The sequence below is a fragment of the Symsagittifera roscoffensis genome, chromosome 9 (genome assembly GCF_963678635.1).
Source record: "Symsagittifera roscoffensis chromosome 9, txSymRosc1.1, whole genome shotgun sequence".
Lineage (NCBI taxonomy): Eukaryota > Metazoa > Xenacoelomorpha > Acoela > Convolutidae > Symsagittifera > Symsagittifera roscoffensis.
Window position 1 is genome coordinate 25,761,549 of NC_087070.1, and position 13,242 is coordinate 25,774,790.

The 13,242-nt window shown below is 36.6% G+C and overlaps 1 protein-coding gene across 2 annotated transcripts in view; it reads left to right on the forward strand.

Annotated features, from left to right (window-relative positions):
- The window catches only part of LOC134854027 (ribosome-releasing factor 2, mitochondrial-like), a 456,739-nt gene that overhangs the window by 273,581 nt on the left and 169,916 nt on the right, over positions 1-13,242 (forward strand). Inside the window, exons 5-11 of one of the 2 annotated variants that reach the window (XM_063870093.1) lie at positions 24-132; positions 392-487; positions 881-987; positions 1,645-1,867; positions 5,159-5,330; positions 5,542-5,864; positions 9,122-9,384. The exons of the other annotated variant lie outside the window; for it this stretch is intronic. Coding sequence (XP_063726163.1) covers positions 24-132; positions 392-487; positions 881-987; positions 1,645-1,867; positions 5,159-5,330; positions 5,542-5,864; positions 9,122-9,223 — 1,132 coding nt within the window. The 3' untranslated portion in view covers positions 9,224-9,384. Of the gene's footprint in view, positions 1-23; positions 133-391; positions 488-880; positions 988-1,644; positions 1,868-5,158; positions 5,331-5,541; positions 5,865-9,121; positions 9,385-13,242 lie in introns of those variants that run through there. 2 annotated transcript variants of the gene reach the window in all.

Genomic DNA, 13,242 nt, shown 5'->3' on the forward strand with positions numbered 1-13,242 from the left:
TCAACACTTACTGATGCGTGCAGGGGATGTTTGAAGTCGACGGATGTGTTGCAAATTGTGGGCAGGGGAAGAGATGGAATGGAACAAGTAGCTAATCGACTGTATGAGCTGGACGGAGAGAGTGTTAAGAAGGTATTCACTTTGCGATAGTATTTTTCTAGCTCCCTTTTCGAATTTTAGTGATGAAAGTCAGTATTTGATTTATCGAATCCAGTGTCATTTCGTTAAAGTGACTTTTCACCCTAATTTGTATGTTTTCAATACACTTTTGCGAAGGCTTCTTCCGACCGGTTCTGATGTAAATATATGAATCTTTGAGTATGTCAGTCAGAAACGGAATCAATCAACTGGTCTGGTTTTCTAATTTTCCTTTCTTTTGCTCTTTTCGCAGGTACATGAGATAGGGAGCGGGAGACTAGGCGTGGTTATGGGGTTGAGACACGCCAAAAACGGAGACACTCTCTGTCGCAAAGGAGAACAGACTAGCGTATGTTAATCATATCGATTTGAAAATGCTAATTGCATTAACAAGTAGCTTATCGATTTTGCTTGAAAAGATGTGCAATTTTTGCTGCGGTTTCCTGTTTCTACCACTTTGACTCAAGCAAAATGTCTCCTGATTTATAAAACTATTTACAGCGAATCTGGGTAAGGTTTGAAAACGCAAAAAAGTTTAAATTTTCATGCTTTGAGGTTATTTAATTTGAGGAATCGCGAAGAAAATAAAATTATAATATGTTGGATTTTCTTTTGTTGTTCTGATCACCAAACATGGGGGGAGGAATTTGAGTTCGAATATTTTTTAACCCAAAATCCAGCAAGGTTTAGCTGAATGGTTAGGTTTTTCGACTGTACTTTAATTCAGTTTGCATTGTTTCAGGCGCTTCCTGGCTTCGCTGTTCCCAAGCCAGTTGTGTTTTGTCGCGTGGAAGTAGAATCGGCAAAACAGATTCCAAAGCTAACTGCAGCTCTCACTTCTTTATGCAGGTACGTTTAGTTCATAGTGAGTTTTTTTTAGTCCAGTCTGAGCGACCGAAGCTTTATAAAATTAAGATTTTCAGTTGATTAGTAAACAAGCTATCTTTAAAAAAAAAGAAAACTAAAAAAAAGAATTTTTTGATTCCCGAATTTTCGCTGAAAGAAACCCAGAAAAACTCAGTTTTTGTGGCTTAAATTAAGCATAAATAAGCAATTTTAAGCCTGCTCACTCGTCTTTATTCGCTCGAAATTAGACGTAAAAAAATTTCAAATCAGTTTTTCTCGACACAGAAAAAATTGTTGAAACGACTAAAAACGCTTTAAATGAGATATCACTCGAGCCTGTTCAATGATTATTTGTTTTACCTGCTTTGCGTGCAAAAAAAGTAGAAAAACTGAAACACGCCGGAAAACAAATCTCCGTCCCATTCTTAATGTCGGAACACTATTATGTGACACGCAGAGCCAAATAAATGCATGTAGTTTTAGTGCAGCTTAAGGCAAAATTTTTGAAGACAGATTTTTCACGAAATTTGAGATATTTTAGGATTTAAGCATAGAAAAAAAAAGATTTAATTTGCAGAAATATTTATTTGATTGATTCATAGTTTCTTCAACTAAATTTAAGTTATAAAAATGTTGAACTTGCAACAATCGTATTTACAGAGAAGACCCAAGCCTGGCTATTTTGGATGTAAAAGGAGTTCAGAAGCTAGATACGCTGAAACCTGAAGACGACTTTGTCATAGGTGCAACAGGACAACTGCATTTGGAGTTCATAAAACACAGACTCAGTACGGAGTTTAGACTAAACGTGAGATTAGGACCTTTAAACGTGCAGCTAAAAGAGACTGTCGCAAAATCGGCCAGTTTCGAAGAGTCGAAAACAGTGAGTTTATAATCGTTAAATGAGAACAATTGAGCTATTCGTCCTCGCATGAGGGTATAGCTGAAAAATATGGCTAAGAAAATTGGACGACAAAGTAACTCAATTTAGACGTTAAATTGCGTGATAATTGTTTACAGACCTTTAATTTCTGAAAATCAACTTTTGTTTGAGTAAAGACTTTGTCCAACCGCAAATCAGTTTATCAATATCACAGTTGTACAATTTATTCCTTTTAAATATGTACTTTGCTTTAGCGATATAATGTTTCATAATTACACATGCGATAGCAAGTGTATAGCATTAGGGTACTACATAAGCAAGTGTATTACATGAGCTTTTTTTCGTAAATAACTTTATTCACAGAATGGTCAAAATTAGACGTGGTAAATATATGTTGAGATCACTGTGATTTCAAATTTCTTTGTGTCTCCGGCACACTTGGCCTGGAGGTAACGAATACGCAATGGTTCTAGGTTCGAATCTAACATGACCTGTTTTTTTTCAAACAGGACGAGAAAGATTCCGTTTCAAAAAAAATTATCCGCTTATTTTTCGTCTGCTTATGTTTTGTCGGCTTAGTTGCCACATAGTAGAATTGTGTTTCTTTTTGCTGTGCATAAATTACATTAGTTGTTTTTAGTGTTTTGATTTACCTCTGATGAGTGTAGTTTTACTAACCTTTTTCAATATATTTTCTTTTTTTTTTGCTTGAAAACTTAATCTAGCGTGTGTAGTTGTTTTGAGAGAGAGAGAGAGGAACTTTTTTTATTGTTTTCTTTTAACTGAAACAGTTTCTTTGGTACTTTTGGTTTTTTCCTGCTGGCTAGTTTTTCTTCCGCTGCTGATTTCCTATTATATTGTCGAGACATTTTTCTCAAAACTAGCCTTATTTATTTTGATGCATCTAATTTTTTCGACATGTGAAATATCTTTGTCAAATCGGAATATAGACTTTTTCGAGTTAACAACTTGTTTAACATAATCAGCTGGTATCTTGGTTCATTATGAATTCACATTTCCAAGCGTCTCTAGGACACTCAGTCCGGAGATAACGAATACGCCTGGGTCGGCAAAAGTTTTGGATTGGAATCTGACCAGGACCTGTTTTTTTTTTTCAAACGGAAAATATTTCGTCTAAAAAAATCGTCTGCTTATTCATTGTCTGCTAATGTTTTGTCGGCTTAGTTGCCACATCGTATGTTTTTTGCTGTATGCAGTTTCCATTGTAGTTGTTTTTTTTTCTCCTGTGATTAAGATTTCAAATTTTTTGCGTCTCCTGCACACTTGGCTTGGAAGTACCGAATACTCCTGGGACGGCAATGATTCCAGGTTTGAATCTGAGAGGGCCTGTTTTTTTTTCAAGCAAGAAATGATCAGTTTCAAAAAAATATCTGCTTATTATTCGTCTGCGTATGTTTTTTTTGGCTTAGATACCACATCGTATGTTTTTTGCTGTATGCAGTTTCCATTGTAGTTGTTTTTTTTTCTCCTGTGATTAAGATTTCAAATTTTTTGCGTCTCCTGCACACTTGGCTTGGAAGTACCGAATACTCCTGGGACGGCAATGATTCCAGGTTTGAATCTGAGAGGGCCTGTTTTTTTTTCAAGCAAGAAATGATCAGTTTCAAAAAAATATCTGCTTATTATTCGTCTGCGTATGTTTTTTTGGCTTAGATACCACATCGTAGAAATGTTATTTTTTTGCTGTACACAATTTAGGCGCACTTGGCCTGGTAGTACCGGACACGCCTGGAACGGCAATGGTTCCAGGTTCGAATGTGACAGGACCTGTTTTTTTTTCAAGCGGGAAATAGTCCGTTTCAAAAAAAGTTATCTGCTTATTATTTGTCTGCGTCTGATTTTTCGGCTTAGATGCCACATTGTAGAATTGTTCTTTGTTGCTGTACGCAGTTTACATTGTAGTTGTTTTTAGTTTTTTTGATTTACTTCTGATGCGTGTAATTTTACTACCCTTGACTTCGCATTTTTTTGCTTACACTTTTTTTGGCCAGAATGATTTCAGTTGATTTTTTATGGACTGACTAACCCAACTTTGGGTCATTAGAGGGAACCATAGTTTGTATGCTTTCCTCCAGATTGCTCAAAACGTTTAAAATCTGAATAGAATTTTTACTTCAATTTTTTAGCTCAAACTGACAGGCAACAGAAACGTCAAATTGAGAATGTCGACAAATCCTAACACCGATATAAAACGACAGCTCGAGGAGTCACAAGCTAAAAACAGCGACAAAGAGATCCAATTATCTACCAGGGGGAAAAACAACGTTTCCCATGCTTTTGTTGATTCATTTTTCAATAATTGAAAGATTTCAATAATCGGAGTTTTTTTCATGAGAAAATTATCTGGTCGGTTTTTTCGATCCATGTTTGGCACCATTTTTCAATGGGAAGAACAGCTTGTAGGGATCTCTCTTGTGTAAGCGACTAGCCACTGATTTTGGTAGTGAAACTGCTATTGACTTGGAGAAAAACCATTTTTTTTTAAATTTTTTTCGCATCAGTACATATTCCTAAAAATTATCAAAAAGTAGGTCCCTTCAGCTAGGCGACTAGTCGGACGAACATTTTAGACGAATAAAAGATTTAACTATTTACATATTGGAGGTGTTACAAGGCAAACTTTTTTGAAATTAAGTTGTGAAGTTAGTTTAAGTTTTGTTAACGCATGCGATTAGCAACCGTTATTAAATCGGAATATAGACTTTTTTTTGGGTTAACAACTTGCTTAACAGAATCACATAGTCTCTTGCATCATAATGAATTGAAATTTTGAAGCGTCTCCGGCACACTTAGTCTGGAGGTAACGAAAACGCCTGGGATGGCAATGGTCCTGGGTTCGAAGCTGACCTGGACCTGTTTTTTTTTGTTCCTGGACCTGAATAAGTAGAAAATATTCCCTTTCAAAAACGTTATTATTTGTCTTATGATTTGTCGGCTTAGTTGTTATATCTTTCATGAGCCAACTGTGAGAATACCATAGATTCATTCAATATTAAGCGTTTTACTTGAATAAAATTATTGAAATATTAATCTAAGCAATTACAGACATACAAATGCTATCCCGCATACACAACTGTAGAAACCAATTCTATTTGCGTGATTTCAGAATCAATTCTCAGATTTAATACATGCTTAGGGAGGGCATTCTACACTAGGTCACCTAAGGGGGGAGATTTTACGGTTGATGCGTTATTTGTTTCGGAGCTCTGCTGCAATTTCAGTCTACTACAACACCTTTTAAACTAAGTGTGAAATGTTGCGTTATTTTAGGTGCGATTACGTGGAATAGACAACAGTATCAGTGTGAAGTTATCGGTGCACCCACTGTGGAACAATTCTACGAGTCAGGGTAGTTTGCCATTGGAAAACTTAGTGATGTTCGAACCTGATCATCTGTCAGCAGAAGGATCCGAGGACCGAAATCTTCAAGCCGTAAAAGCAGGCAAGCATTCTGCAGTTGTTTGATAGTTTGCAAGGCAGCGTTTCTTCTAAACGTCTAGTATTTGAAATCAAAAATGAAAACGAGGCAAAGGAAGTTTTTCTAAAACTGCCTGGGACTGGTATTTTGTCAAATTGATTTAATCAAGAAATATTTTAACTAGATTATTTAGCTGATTGTTATGACAGTGACTGCTACGAATTGTTTGCTTCAGGTATTTATGACGGCTTGCAACGTGGTCACCTTGGCTATAAAGCCCACCATCTGTCACTGGTACTCCACCATTTTTCAACCTCGGATAACTGTTCGCCAGCAGTTGTACAATCAACGGTAGCTTCAGCTGTCAGATCGGCAATGAAAAAAGCGACCTCTCTCTTGTTGGAACCATATATGGAAATAGAAATTGCTGCCTCTAATGACGTAATAAGTGATGTAATCGATGATATAACGAATAGAAGGGCAGACGTGAAAAATGTTTTGTCGCCTGAAGCAAGTGACGATTTGGTGAATGTTGCATTTGTAGCACCCTTGAGCAAGGTTAGAAAATTCAACACCAACTAATATCCCCGGGTCTAGGACAACAGGCTGACGGAACTTCAAGCCGAAAGGACTTCAGGCCGAAGTTTAAACTTTTCCAGCACTAATTTGTTCATCGCATCTTGTTAACTATCCCCCTCCCCTATTTCGATTTTCAGAATTTCAACTTTGGCTGTCACATTTTCAATAGCTTGAAACAGTTTTCAGAAAATATATGAATTTAAAGTTTTTTACGTGGGTATTATATAAATAGTGAGTAATACAAATACAAACGCGCCAAAATGAAAACACACTTAATTTTTGGCCTTTTTGAAATGCATATTTTATACAGAAATGGTTATCAAAAAATAATACATGCATAGGGGGGGGGGGGGGCAATAGTTAACAAGTTCCAAAAGGGGGAAATAGTGAACTAGATCCTGTTCATCTTTACACTAGCGAACTTTAGTGAGCGTTAGTGTTATACTACTACTATTCTTTTTTTCTGACCTAAGTCGCAATTATTGGTGCCACTTTTGGGAAAGCTCTACCGTTTTTTGATAGCATGAGATTTCACATTCGAATAGTAATAATAGCGATGCAATTTTGTTTCATCAAATGAAACGAAAAAAGTGATTTGTTTCAAACAACATAACAATAATGAAAACTCGATTTCAGACGTTTTCTACATCAATACAGCTCGCATTTTTTTGAAATGGATAATTTATACATAATATGGCTCTATGCTTTTCGATTTGTTACATGCAAAGTTAGTGTGGATGCCTTCAGGTTCTTATGTTCCAAACTATTACTTGCAATTTTGTGTCTATTTGTATTTGGCGGCTGAGTGGTAAATGTGAGACTGTTTATCTCTAGGTCGGATGTTCGAATCTCTGAGTTAGCTGAGTTTTTACTGATTCGAGGCTTATTTGTATTTTTTATTATTACAATTTATAAGACTGCTTTTTTTGTCGTGTTCTCGCAATTGTTTGCGAAGCGAAGTTTCGCCTTTATCTTCAACTGTCAGTTTTCGAAAATTGAGGAAAGTATAGTCCATAATAGGCGTTATTCATGACAATGAACTACTTAGGAATAGCGTTACTACTTGAATGCACTACTTAAATTATAAACATGAAAAACGCCGTCAACAAGGCTTTTAGACTTTTTCCCGTAAACAACTTTGTCCACAGATTTCAGCATGCATTTGAATTTTTGACTTCGTTGCTTCCGGTTTACTTTTTTTCGGCCTATTTTCCGCTTTTTCCATCAACGACTTAAATCGCTCATTTGAAACTTATTATTTTTGAAGAATATAGTTGCTTTTAGTGTTCTTATTTACCTCAGGTGTTTCTTGGTAATTTTTTAAACCTTTACATCGTAGATATTTCTTGTTTTTTTTTCGATTAAAAACTTTTTTCTGACCAAATGATTTCGGCCTTTATTTTATCGGCTTAGTGACCTAATTCCGAGTTGTTTCAATAGAAACATTTTTATGCTCATCTGTGGGTTGAGCAAATGCTAAAAATCTTAATACTAGTTATAATTCAATGTTTTCATCGCCTTTTTGTTTTTTTTCGGCTTGATAGGTTTCGGCCTATATTATACCGGCTTATCAGATTCATATTGCGTCCTTCGACGAGCGAAAAAGAGAATGTTTTAAGGGAGAGGGGGCTTAATAACTTCTTATTAGTCTTAACGTTTTAAAAAAATTTTCCATTTCGTTTTTTTGGGCTTCTTAGGCATCGGGCTATATTTTGTCGGCTTAGTTGTCTCATATTGTTTCATTTGACGAGCCAATAATGTTTTTTGAGGGCGACGTGGACTTTTTATAGTCCTGAATCTTGTTGATTTTTTTCGGCCTAAAAGGTTTCTGCCAAGGTATTTGTTACCGCTTGGTAAATTATCTTCCGATGCTAATTTCACATTTTATTGTTTCGGCATAGTTTCGTTTTAAAACTAGCCTTATTCATTATGATAGATCTAGTTTTTTCGATCTTTTTGTTGTATCGCTAGTGGTGCGAAGCTCAGCTGCGTCTCTGTGTAAGTGCTCTTCCGACTCGAATGTCACATTCTATTTTCTTTGCATGTTTTTTGTTTCAAAATTAGCCTGATTCGCTTTGGTAGGTCTTGTTTTTTGGACCATTTCGATTTTTTCCGACCTAGCGGCTTTTGGTTTTGTATCGCATGTGGTGCAAAGCTCAGCTCGCCTCTTGCCTAAACATCAGTTGGAGGCTTTAAAGTTGAAAAAACTATAAATTGAGAAATTCTTCAAAACTATTTTCAGTTTAATCATATTTCATGTATTTTAGAAAAAAATGTTCGGCTTGAAGTCCCTAATTTTACGATTCGGCTTGAAGTTTTGTCGACTTGATTTGCGTCACCCAATATCGCCACAACCTCCTCATGACAGGCATTCACAAGTATCAAAATGAAAAGTCAGTCCCGTTTACCAAAATAAAAAACTGTCGCTTTTGTACACAAAACTGTTCAATTGCTCAAAGGCTACTAAGGCGACTAACTCTGTTTAAGTCGGCGGTGGGATAACCGGCTCTAATTGTTGCATATAGTCCTACCCACTGATGGCAAGCTCGCAACATGTTAACGTGACTACGGTAGTCACTATCTTGATGCTTTGGCTAATAGTTTAATGCTGTGTGAACAATAGGCAATTAGTACAACCATTTATTGGCTCCAAAATTGACCAATCAGAATTCGAGATTAATAATTTTGGTACAATCACGACCGATTTTTAATTTTGGTACAAATGAACATTGGTACATATGGGATTTCACCCTCCTCCTACGTTGAATGATCACAAAAGGGTATTGGCGTGATCAGGGAATAATACTTGATCTGTTAGTATTGCAATTAGCAAGTATTCTGCTGGCTAAATTTTTTTTCTAAATAAGCAGTTTTCGAATGGAAATCAATTAGATTAATACAAGAATGCTAAATTATGTTACTGAAGCATCGATTGTTATTGTTAATATGTTAGCAACATGATTTTAAAAGGTGAAACAAAATATCAATAAAACAGAATTAAAAACATTGATTTTTTCCTTCCCTTTTTCATTTCACATTGTTCCAAGATAGGGACATAAAATTATAGTTTTATAGCATAAGCATACCTTTTATTTACGGTGGAATGCGATTTGCCCTGAAGTGTCAGGTTAATTTTTTCCGCGTATTAGCCATCTTGTTTTAGTGCTAAGACTATAACTTCATTTGTTTTGGTTTTATTTTACTGCATCGAATCTAACATATCATTATTTGTGTAGATTCTGGACTACTCTAAAGAAGTCAGGATCAAATACTCAGGCAAAGTGTCTATCAATTCAATGACCATGGCCAGTTACTCGCTCAAGACAGAACAACAATAAATTCTTTCTCTTACGAAATTGTTTTCCTCATTCTAGCGATCAGCAAGGGTATTGTAACTGGGTACTGTAGTATTGTGACCGTTTATTTTTTGCTACAATTTTACTCACCGATATATAAATTTCAATTGGCGAAGTGAAGACTTTTTTTAGGTTTTATAGGTCGTGATGATTTTTTAAAAAATATTTGCTGAAATTTTGTTCATGCTCCAGTTTGATTTTTCGCGGTTTCTATTTTCATTAGTGAAAAATAAAGTGGACTCCTCCATCGATCAGCGAAAGTGTTAAGGTCGCACAAAATGTGATCGACTTCTATTTTCGAAAGAGGATTTTAATTTTCAAACAGCCAGCGGATTAAAGAGTTTATTCATTGATCCATATTCCCAAGTTGGGTTAACTATATCAAAAAGTGCCATTCGTAATATTTTCTTGGAGTTAAAGAGATTTGAGGGCATATATATTTTTCTGAAATTCGAAAGAATCGTTTTTCCAGATTCGAAAGAAATTTTTAATTTTGATATACCAACGGAATGGAAAAACTATTTATTGACCCAGTTTTCTCTAATTTGATTTCTTTCCACTTGCTAGAAAAAAATGACTTGTAACAGGAACTAGACTTTTTTCCACGTAAACAACTTTTTTACAGGCGACAGTCTCAGTTTCGATTCCCGGCTGGACCTTGTTTTCTTTTCACCTTTTCACTAGCTCTAGGGCCCTTCTCACTAGGTTCAAGGCCCTTCTCAAAGACCTTCTCATGAATGTATGTTTACTCTGCTTGATTATTGATGCTCGTCACCTTTTAAAGCCTTTCTCTTTAGGTCTAGAGGTAAAGCACGCGACTTCAGAACACAAGGTCTGGGTTAGAGTCCTGGCCGGACCTTATCTTTTTTCGATGTGAAAATTTTTTTGAAACGTTGAATTAACGGATTTTTGTTGTCTATTTATTTTGCCGGCTTACTGTCCAAATTAAGGAGTTTTTATTCTTCATCAATACTTTTTCTTGTTTCGACCTTTTTAATTGTATTTTGAAGTCATTGTAGTCTGTCCAATTTTGATCTTATATAATTGTATGCTATTTTTCTTTGCTTAAATGGGATCGGTTTTTTCTATATTGACTTGATTGCCTCATTTTGCGTCGGTTAAGCTGCAAAAAAGATTTATGCATTTGTGTGATTCAGAGAATAGAGCGTACAACTTTGAATTTCATATAACATCTCAAATTTTTCTGACATCTGTTTTTAGCCCAACTGGCGTCAACCTAGTATTGAGGGATTAGTTGCACTCGGTAAATGATTCTGAATGCGCATACACTGTTGGTGTTTGTGCTCCCCAACGAAATTTGGGAAGATCATTCGTGCAAGTTTATGTAATTTTTGTCAATCAATTTTAAATTTCATTTCTTTCTATATTGTGTTTTCGTCTCATTTTCTGTAGGCTACTTTACAATGTAGGCTCCTCATGGCCTCTGTGTAAAAAAGTGTCAACCATAAGAACTCGGCTCTTTTCTTGATTTACATTAACTGAAATTTCATGACAAGTTCTGCGCAGAGCTTACGTCTATGCTTGGGTCGAAAATGGCCTGGAGTCTGGACGGAACCTGTTGTTTTTGCAATTTGGAAGTGATAAATGTGAAAGACTATTTCGACAGTGAGTTATTTTTTGTTCTGATCCAGTTTTTCTGATTGGGTTGCTTTTGTGAAAAATGTGTCAATCATAAATGGTTCTTGAATTTCAAGAAGCATTATCCTGATAACGGAAGCGAGATTACACGCTTTTGTTACATTTTGATTGTTTCTTTTTCTAATCAAACTCGCCAATAATGGTATTCTTTTTAGTGGCACTTTGGTCACGTAGTATTTACAGTTCGGAAGAACTTTTTCTCCGCTTTATCAGTGGTTAATGTTTCGGTTCTTTAAGCGTCAAGGGCTGAAGTTCGATTCACGTAGATAGCGTTTTGCTCTTAATACGTGCCCTTGTGATTAGCTTTCGGTTGTAACCGTTAGCAAATTTATTCCCAGATTTCATCAGTGTAGTAGTTCCAGGGCCTTTATTCTTTGTTCCGATTCTTGGAAATGGGGAGGAACTTTGTTTTCAGGTGTGTTTTATTTTTTTTAATATCTTTTCACGCAAAATCAAGTGCCAGAAAAAATCATCAAATGCGTCTATTGATATATCATGCTGGAGACCGATCAGTTGTTATTAGAACATGAAACATTTCCCAGCGTTGAGAAAAATTCGTCGAGAAAAGTTTTTTATTTTTGGTATTAATTCGAGCGAACAAAGCAAAGTGAGCGAGTTGGCTAATTTTGTTGTTCATCATGTAACCCAAATAATCATCCTAATTTTTAGAGTGATACATCATATTAAAGCCCTTTCAGCCAAGATTTTGAAATTTTTCAAAAAGTGTCAGTGTCGATAAATACCGGTTTGCAATGTTTTTCGTCTAATTTTGAAGGATTAAAACAAGCATGCTTGGGAGTAAACATTTTTTTAAAGTTTTTCTTGTCTTTTTTTGACTAAAACCGTTACAAGATTTGAATTTTCTTACTTTGACTGTCAAAAATCCCTCAACTCTCTGTGTTTGTTTGGATCCTTTATCACGACACAAAAGTCAACTCTGATTTGAAGAGAAAAAAACATGAGAAAGCTTTTATGGTATTTTTATGAGTATGGTCGGAACAATCTGTGCTACTTACACAGCAGTAGTAGTCGTGTGGGCAGCTCACAATCTGAGGTGAGGGGAGGGGGGATGAGGTTGAGCATGGCACTGAAAAGAGCAGTAGTAAAATGTTCTAGACTGATCTAGAACGTTTTAAACGGGTCATTAATCGTTCTAGATTGTTTCATAACTTCCATACATGTATCCCTCTATAAATAGCACCAAAATTTCAGCAGAAGTACTTAAATTACGCACAAGGTGATCGAAATCCAAATCAGGTGGTAGTGGAGCCCGTCAGTGAGAGAAGCTTAAATTAGATTGGCTGGCAGTCCTCCTCGTCATAAACTCATCCAAGGAGTAGCCGACCATGGTGAGAAAGTGCAGGCAATACACGTGAATCCTGAAGAGCCATGTGGAAACACTGGCAAGAGTGAATCTTCGCTACGATGTCGATGAAAATCTCAGACCATGGGAATGCTCGGTGTGCGAGGTCAACATAACCAGAAAAGAGTGGTCGGTGAAATGCAATGGATGCAAAAAGCAGACCCATAGGAAATGCACATCACTGGGAGCAGAAGGACGATGGGACACCTCTCTTTGAGCAGAATGCTGTCGGTAGTTAAGCGTGGCGACCCAAGCAGCTCGTCCTGACAGAAATAAAAGCGAAGAATCAAAAGACAAGGCAAATGAGACGCAACATGGAGGGAAAAGGCAAGAAGGATGGGAAAAGTAAGAACACCGCCATATGGACGTAGAACATGCAAAAATCGCAACTAACATTCCCCCATCGAAAGAGTACGGATTGTCGCTAAAAGCTCCGCCGAAGTAATTCTGTTCAATGAACTACACGAATCAACTAAGGGATTCAAGTGAATCAATTCTTTTGACCAATATGGCGTGCTGATTTACGAATTAAGTAGTTTACTTCTCAAGGACGAATGGGCAGTTGATTGGATCAAACAGGGGTGCAAAAAGGCAGTGCGGAAGGAGAAACACGGCAGTGTACGTCAACGGGATGAGATTCGTTGCAAAATACCAACCAGTGTGGAACAAACACACTACAGAATTCATTGAATACTGGGAGAAACTGGAAGCCATGATGATGTCAAACAACCTCCTGGTACTTGGCAGAGACTTCAGCTCCAGTGTCGGGACTCCAGTGCTAGGAGCAGAGATGGAGTGGCCGGTTGGTTTGGAATGGGCAGTACTAAATCAGCAGGTGAAGACCTGAGAGAGTGGTGCCACGCCCAACGCTTATACATATAAGATCATTCTTCAGCCAGAAAAGCTCCAGCAGAGATATATGGAAGAACCCGTCGTCAGAAACCAGGCACGAGCTAGAAGACTTTGATTAAACAGAAAA